The 8,153-nt window shown below is 62.1% G+C and overlaps 1 protein-coding gene across 1 annotated transcript; it reads left to right on the top strand.

The window, feature by feature from the left end:
- Nucleotides 1–841: 841 nt before the first annotated feature.
- Nucleotides 842–7,937, top strand: PCCA (propionyl-CoA carboxylase subunit alpha). The gene is made up of 3 exons (XM_068115369.2): nucleotides 842–1,309; nucleotides 4,945–5,061; nucleotides 5,729–7,937. The coding sequence occupies exons 1-3, from the start codon at nucleotides 941–943 to the stop codon at nucleotides 7,379–7,381; spliced, it is 2,139 nt and encodes a 712-aa protein (XP_067971470.2). The 5' UTR covers nucleotides 842–940; the 3' UTR covers nucleotides 7,382–7,937.
- The last annotated feature ends 216 nt before the right edge of the window (nucleotides 7,938–8,153 follow it).

Raw genomic sequence — 8,153 nt, 5'->3', positions numbered from 1 at the left:
TCTCCATCGGATAGAACTTAGTGTTGGTGTTAGAATTGGGATTAAGTCTCTCCATCGGATAGAACTCCGTTTTGGTGTTAGAATTGGGATTAAGTCTCTCCATCGGATAGAACTTGGTGTTGGTGTTAGAATTGGGATTAAGTCTCTCCATCGGATAGAACTTAGTGTTGGTGTTAGAATTGGGATTAAGTCTCTCCATCGGATAGAACTTAGTGTTGGTGTTAGAATTGGGATTAGGTCTCTCCATCGGATAGAACTTAGTGTTGGTGTTAGAATTGGGATTAAGTCTCGCCATCGGATAGAACTTAGTGTTGGTGTTAGAATTGGGATTAGGTCTCTCCATCGGATAGAACTTAGTGTTGGTGTTAGAATTGGGATTAGGTCTCTCCATCGGATAGAACTTAGTGTTGGTGTTAGAATTGGGATTAAGTCTCTCCATCGGATAGAACTTAGTGTTGGTGTTAGAATTGGGATTAAGTCTCTCCATCGGATAGAACTTAGTGTTGGTGTTAGAATTGGGATTAAGTCTCTCCATCGGATAGAACTTAGTGTTGGTGTTAGAATTGGGATTAAGTCTCTCCATCGGATAGAACTTAGTGTTGGTGTTAGAATTGGGATTAGGTCTCTCCAACTCCATCCGTGATATTTGTATGAAAGCCCGCTTTGCTTCCTCCGGGTTCTTGGTTAGGCGGTGTAATGCAGTGGATAACGCTGTTTTCTGTACTGTTTGTTTCCACGTGAATGGATTTATGTTTTGTTTCGATGCATTAATCTTAAACACGCATTAAAATAGGGGAAATCCAAAAAATTGTGATAAGAATGGATAATTAAGCAACTGATTGAGAGAAGGGGCTTGTGCGAGTGGTGGTGTTACTGTTGAGGCAGGTTTCGCAGGAAAGGGAGAAGCTTGAAGGGTGTGAAGCCTGAAGGGGTTTCGGCAATGGCAGCGGCTCGCTTTCGATTATCTTCATGTCTGGGGTCATCTGCATGGACGTGGACACGGGGACGTCATGCGTGCCGGGCTTTGAGTTTGAGCTCGAACGTCAAAGTGGAAAAGGACGACAGAGGGGTCGGGCGGCCGTTCGACAAGGTGCTCGTAGCAAACCGCGGGGAGATCGCCTGTAGGGTCATACGGACGTGCCGCCGTCTCGGAATCTCGTCCGTGGCCGTTTTCAGCTCCGCGGACACCGCGACCCCACACCGGGAACAAGCAGACGAGTCGTGGGATATCGGTCCGGCTCCCAGCGCGGAAAGCTACTTGCGAGCCGATAAGATCGTCCAGGTGGCCAAAGAGAGTGGCAGTCAAGCGGTGAGTGCTACGTCATCTACTCCCCTCCACTCTCACCTCGGCCCCCACCCTCTCGCCTCGGCTCCCCGCCTCCTCTCGCCTCGGCCCCCACCCCCTCTCGCCTCGGCCCCCACCCCCTCGCCTCGGCCCCCGCCTCGGCCCCCCGCTCCTCTCGCCTCGGCCCCCACCCCCTCTCGCCTCGGCCCCCACCCTCCTCGCCTCGGCCCCCACCCCCTCTCTCCTCGGCCCCCACACCCTCTCTCCTCGGCCCCCACCCCCTCTCTCCTCGGCCCCCACCCCCTCTCTCCTCGGCCCCCACCCCCTCTCTCCTCGGCCCCCACCCCCTCTCTCCTCGGCCCCCACCCCCTCTCTCCTCGGCCCCCACCCCCTCTCTCCTCTCCCCCCACCCCCTCTCACCTCGCCCCCACCACTCGCCTCGGCCCCCCACTGCCCTCCACCTTCTCGCCTCGGCCCCGCGCTCCTCTCGCCTCGGCCCCCACCCCCTCTCGCCTCGGCCCCCACCCCCTCTCGCCTCGGCCCCCACCCCCTCTCGCCTCGGCCCCCACCCCCTCTCGCCTCGGCCCCCACCCCCTCTCGCCAAGGCCCCCACCCCCTCTCGCCTCGGCCCCCACCCCCCTCTCGCCTCGGCCCCCCACCCCCTCTCGCCTCGGCCCCCACCCCCTCTCGCCTCGGCCCCCACCCCCTCTCGCCTCGGCCCCCACCCCCTCTCGCCTCGGCCCCCACCCCCTCTCGCCTCGGCCCCCCACCCCCTCTCGCCTCGGCCCCCACCCCCTCTCGCCTCTGCCCCCACCCCCTCTCGCCTCTGCCCCCACCCCCTCTCGCCTCTGCCCCCACTCCCCTCGCCTCGGCCCCCCGCCCCTCTCGCCTCGGCCCCCCCCCGCCCCTCTCGCCTCGGCCCCCGCTCCTCTCGCCTCGGCCCCCCGCCCCTCTCGCCTCGGCCCCCCCGCCCCTCTCGCCTCGGCCCCCCGCTCCTCTCGCCTCGGCCCCCACCCCTCTCGCCTCGGCCCCCCACCCCTCTCGCCTCGGCCCCCCGCTCCTCTCGCCTCGGCCCCCCGCCCCTCTCGCCTCGGCCCCCCGCCCCTCTCGCCTCGGCCCCCCGCCCCTCTCGCCTCGGCCCCCCGCCCCTCTCGCCTCGGCCCCCGCCCCTCTCGCCTCGGCCCCCCGCTCCTCTCGCCTCGGCCCCCCCGCCCCTCTCGCCTCGGCCCCCGCCCCTCTCGCCTCGGCCCCCGCCCCTCTCGCCTCGGCCCCCCGCCCCTCTCGCCTCGGCCCCCCCGCCCCTCTCGCCTCGGCCCCCCGCCCCTCTCGCCTCGGCCCCCGCCCCTCTCGCCTCGGCCCCCCGCCCCTCTCGCCTCGGCCCCCCGCTCCTCTCGCCTCGGCCCCCCGCTCCTCTCGCCTCGGCCCCCCGCTCCTCTCGCCTCGGCCCCCCGCTCCTCTCGCCTCGGCCCCCCGCTCCTCTCGCCTCGGCCCCCCGCTCCTCTCGCCTCGGCCCCCCGCTCCTCTCGCCTCGGCCCCCCGCCCTCCTCGCCTCGGCCCCCCGCCCCCCTCGCCTCGGCTCCCACCCCCTCTCGCCTCGGCCCCCCCACCCCTCTCGCCTCGGCCCCCCACCCCTCTCGCCTCGGCCCCCCACCCCTCTCGCCTCGGCCCCCCACCCCTCTCGCCTCGGCCCCCCTCTCCTCTCGCCTCGGCCCCCCACTCCTCTCGCCTCGGCCCCACCCCCCTCTCGCCTCGGCCCCCCGCTCCTCTCGCCTCGGCCCCCCGCTCCTCTCGCCTCGGCCCCCCGCTCCTCTCGCCTCGGCCCCCCGCTCCTCTCGCCTCGGCCCCCCGCTCCTCTCGCCTCGGCCCCCCGCTCCTCTCGCCTCGGCCCCCCGCTCCTCTCGCCTCGGCCCCCCGCTCCTCTCGCCTCGGCCCCCCGCTCCTCTCGCCTCGGCCCCCCGCTCCTCTCGCCTCGGCCCCCCGCTCCTCTCGCCTCGGCCCCCCGCTCCTCTCGCCTCGGCCCCCCGCCCTCCTCGCCTCGGCCCCCCGCCCCCCTCGCCTCGGCTCCCACCCCCTCTCGCCTCGGCCCCCCCACCCCTCTCGCCTCGGCCCCCCACCCCCTCTCGCCTCGGCCCCCCACCCCTCTCGCCTCGGCCCCCCACCCCTCTCGCCTCGGCCCCCCTCTCCTCTCGCCTCGGCCCCCCACTCCTCTCGCCTCGGCCCCACCCCCCTCTCGCCTCGGCCCCCCGCTCCTCTCGCCTCGGCCCCCCGCTCCTCTCGCCTCGGCCCCCCGCTCCTCTCGCCTCGGCCCCCCGCTCCTCTCGCCTCGGCCCCCCGCTCCTCTCGCCTCGGCCCCCCGCTCCTCTCGCCTCGGCCCCCCGCTCCTCTCGCCTCGGCCCCCCGCCCCCCTCGCCTCCCACCCCTTCTCGCCTCGGCCCCCCACCCCTCTCGCCTCGGCCCCCCACCCCCTCGCCTCGGCCCCCACCCCCTCGCCTCGGCCCCCCAACTCCCTCGCCTCGGCCCCCCCACTCCTCTCGCCTCGGCCCCCCACTCCTCTCGCCTCGGCCCCACCCCCCTCTCCTCCCACCCCCCTCTCCTCCCACCCCCCTCGCCTCGGCCCCCACCCCCTCGCCTCGGCCCCCACCCCCTCGCCTCGGCCCCCCAACTCCCCTCGCCCCGGCCCCCCAACTCCCCTCGCCCCGGCCCCCCAACTCCCCTCGCCCCGGCCCCCCAACTCCCCTCGCCCCGGCCCCCCAACTCCCCTCGCCCCGGCCCCCCAACTCCCCTCGCCCCGGCCCCCCAACTCCCCTCGCCCCGGCCCCCCAACTCCCCTCGCCCCGGCCCCCCAACTCCCCTCGCCCCGGCCCCCCAACTCCCCTCGCCCCGGCCCCCCAACTCCCCTCGCCCCGGCCCCCCAACTCCCCTCGCCCCGGCCCCCCAACTCCCCTCGCCCCGGCCCCCAACCCCTCGCCTCGGCCCCCAACCCCTCGCCTCGGCCCCCACCCCCTCGCCTCGGCCCCCACCCCCTCGCCTCGGCCCCCAACCCCCTCGCCTCGGCCCCCCAACCCCCTCGCCTCGGCCCCCCAACCCCCTCGCCTCGGCCCCCAACCCCCTCGCCTCGGCCCCCCAACCCCCTCGCCTCGGCCCCCCTCTCCTCTCGCCTCGGCCCCCCTCTCCTCTCGCCTCGGCCCCCCACTCCTCTCGCCTCGGCCCCACCCCCCTCTCCTCCCACCCCCTCTCCTCCCACCCCCCTCGCCTCGGCCCCCACCCCCTCGCCTCGGCCCCCACCCCCTCGCCTCGGCCCCCACCCCCTCGCCTCGGCCCCCCCAACCCCCTCGCCTCGGCCCCCCAACTCCCCTCGCTTCGGCCCCCCGCCCCTCGGTCCCCCCAACCCCCGCCCCTCGGTCCCCCCAACCCCCGCCCCTCGGTCCCCCCAACCCCCGCCCCTCGGTCCCCCCAACCCCCGCCCCTCGGTCCGCCCAACGTCCGCCCCTCGGTCCCCCCAACCCCCACCCCTCGGTCCCCCCAACCCCCACCCCTCGGTCCCCCGGCCCTCTCGCATCTGCCATCACTATTCCTCCTTAAACCTTTTACTTGCATATTCCCTCTCCCAAGCTGTTTTCCTTTGTGTTGATTTTGTTCTGATCGTCCTGTTTGAGCAGATACATCCTGGTTATGGATTTCTCTCTGAAAATGCCAACTTTGCCAGCATGATCGAAGCAGAGGGCATGAAGTTTATTGGTCCACCAGTTCCTGCGATCCGTGCTATGGGGGACAAGGTGAATAAGTATGGGGTGTCTGGGGTCAAGGAGGGACAGCTGCGACCAGTTTGGGCGATTTGAGATGTTTTATGTAAAACGTGTTTAACTTTGATATTGATCTTTGGAATGGGACGTGCAGCTGCTTATTAGGAAAGCACTGCACCAATGTGGGCTCGAATGGTCCTCATGCAGGATATCTTGTATTTTATTCTTCCACATGATGTGCCTATGAGACTTGCGTCAACGTACCGTCACATTGTTTATTAACTCAACTGGACTATGTCCAGCTGAGTTTTTGTCGACACCCAGTGTCCATCGTCCGTCTGTCTTTCGTCTGTAAACAATTCGATGTCTACGCTCTAAAAGTCACAAATATTGATGAAATTTGATGAAACTTATTATGCAGCATCTCTGACATAAACTAGTTTGGGATTGCATTTGGGCGTTGCACGCCCAAAAATGGGCGCGGCCGGGCGGCCATATTGAAAAATCAATTTTTGTCATATATTTTTAGCACATATAAACTATATAGTTTGTGGTTCTATTATGCATATTCTAACCATATTGATATAGACCAGTTGAGTTCAGGTTCCCTGGAACCTCTAGTTTTAACTTCGAGTGATTTCTGGTGTAATACTAACCACCTTGTAATACTAACTAATGCATCGTGTTTTGTTATTCCAAGGTGGAGAGCAAGTCGATTGCACGAGCTGCTGGAGTCAACACCATCCCAGGTTTCGATGGAGTAGTGCCAGACGCCGACGAGGCGGTGCGCATCGCGAGGGACGTGGGTTACCCCGTTATGATCAAAGCATCTGCGGGTGGGGGTGGCAAGGGCATGCGGGTGGCTCGCAACGATTCACAGGTACGCGAGGGTTTCCGTATGTCTGAGCAAGAGGCGGTGTCGAGCTTTGGAGACGGTCGATTGCTCGTCGAAAAGTTCATAGATTGCCCACGCCACATCGAGATGCAGATCCTGGCCGACCAACACGGAAATGCCGTGTGGCTCAACGAGCGGGAATGTTCGGTCCAGCGAAGAAACCAAAAGGTCATCGAGGAAGCTCCCAGCCCTTTTTTAGACCCCAAAACGAGGCGCGCTATGGGTGAGCAGGCGGTGCAGTTGGCGTTAGCCGTAGGCTATGTCTCTGCGGGGACCGTAGAGTTCCTGGTGGACTCCCAATCCCAGTTTTACTTCTTGGAGATGAACACACGACTGCAGGTCGAACATCCGGTCACCGAGTGCATCACCGGCTTGGATCTGGTCGCGGAAATGCTATGGATTGCAGCCGGACACCAGTTACCGATGAAGCAAGAAAACGTACCATTGCGTGGTTGGGCTGTGGAAAGTAGAGTCTATGCTGAAGATCCTTACAAGGCCTTTGGAATGCCCTCTGTTGGGCGGCTGTCGCGATACAGGGAGCCAGTTCAGGTGCCTGGTGTGAGGATAGATAGCGGTGTACGTGAGGGAAGCGAGGTGTCCATCTATTATGATCCAATGATTTCCAAGCTGGTGACGTGGGGTGAGGGCCGAGGGGAGGCTCTCACCTCTATGCTTCAGGCACTGGACAGCTACGTAATTCGTGGTGTGACCCACAATGTTTCACTCCTCCGGGAAGTTATTGCAAGCAAGCGGTTTGCATCGGGTCAGTTGAGCACGGCTTTCCTTGCCGAAGAATATCCCGATGGTTTCAAAGGTCACCTCTTGACTGATGATGAGTCTGAAGAGCTCGTTGCTGTGGCAGCAGCGCTCGAGGTATCATATGTGCGTCGTGCTCGCACCATAAAGTCACAAGGACGTAGTTTGCAAATGTCTTTTGAACCCATAGAGCTATGGGTACATCTTGGTGATAGGAAATATGAGGTAAAAGTTACAGTGAAAGATGAAAAGACCCACGTCGTGGCAATTGAGGACCATGAAGTTGAAGTTATTGGCCAAATAGATCTCTCATCACCTTTGCTAAGCCTGGAGGTGGCTCACAACGAGCGGCTGCTTCAACCGCTGCGCCACGATGCTACCGGCCATGTTACTCTGCAGTTCTTGGGTACGGCCTATGAACTCCGGGTGCTGTCGCCCTCGGTGGCACGCCTACTCCCCTTGATGCCGGAACCATCGATCGCGGACCTCTCCCGCCAGCTCCTTTCTCCGATGCCCGGAACGGTGATCTCCATCGCTGTCGCCTTCGGCGACCACGTGGTGTCGGGACAAGAGATTTGTGTGATCGAGGCAATGAAAATGCAAAACAGCCTCGTTTCCGCACGTGGCGGCAAGGTCAAAACGGTGAACATTAAGCCAGGCTCAACGGTTGGCGAAGGAGACTTGCTAGTGGAGATCGAGTGAAGATACCATGTTTGCCTTGTAGATGTTGCTGACAGGACAAGGTCCATAACATCTTTTTACACTGCTTCGAATGAGGATCACAATGGAATTAGTGTTTCGTGGAAGATCACGAGTTCGACCCATTTTAATTGCTACCTTCGATTATGCACTTTTTGGTAGTTGTTACATGTTTGTGCTTTTTTTTTTGTTTTTTTCCCCTTTGTCTTGATTTTAAGGTTTCATGAAAGGGCAGATGACCATTGATGAGGTATAATGAAATGAGGCCTGAAGTGAGAGTCGCCATGTGTTCTGTGATTATTGTATTCTCAATCAAAATGTGTGGTTTTAGGATATCATGAGTGGTTGAATACATTACTTGTGGTGACGAGGCTTTGAGCTGTGGTACCTGACAATCAAAAATAGTGGGGGTTTATATACACCTGTCTTTATTTGAACCAAAGCACAAGATCACCTATAACCATTTAATGAAACTATAGGCTCCCCGTTATGACACTACACATCAGTGGATCCTGTTATGATTCGTTTTACTTAAATAAACTTGCTTTATTTGTTTTCATTCTTCTACCATCTATTTGCCATTGGTCTCCATCTCGACTGCAGATTATATAAAGGACCATAAAGTGTAGAAAGTGTAGTTGTAGAATCATTGATAGATCAGAGGGAAGGGTGCAGCGTTCCACCTGCTTCCATTGTCCCCCATGCTCACGTTACATTAAGGCCGAATACATTGGTCAATAGCAAGGTGCTTTAAGAATGTAAAACCACCTTTGGA

The sequence above is a fragment of the Myxine glutinosa genome, chromosome 5 (assembly GCF_964187855.1).
Source record: "Myxine glutinosa chromosome 5, kmMyxGlut1.1, whole genome shotgun sequence".
Lineage (NCBI taxonomy): Eukaryota > Metazoa > Chordata > Myxini > Myxiniformes > Myxinidae > Myxine > Myxine glutinosa.
Note: the sequence above shows the minus strand (reverse complement) of the source record. Positions and strands in the feature narration are given on the sequence as shown.

Bases quoted from the DNA above. Each gene is read 5' to 3' on its own strand.
- PCCA (XM_068115369.2), top strand. From the start codon at position 941: ATGGCAGCGGCTCGCTTTCGATTATCTTCATGTCTGGGGTCATCTGCA. The intron at 1,310-4,944 runs GTGAGTGCTACG...CTGTTTGAGCAG, and splicing joins AAGAGAGTGGCAGTCAAGCG to ATACATCCTGGTTATGGATT. The intron at 5,062-5,728 runs GTGAATAAGTAT...TGTTATTCCAAG, and splicing joins TCCGTGCTATGGGGGACAAG to GTGGAGAGCAAGTCGATTGC.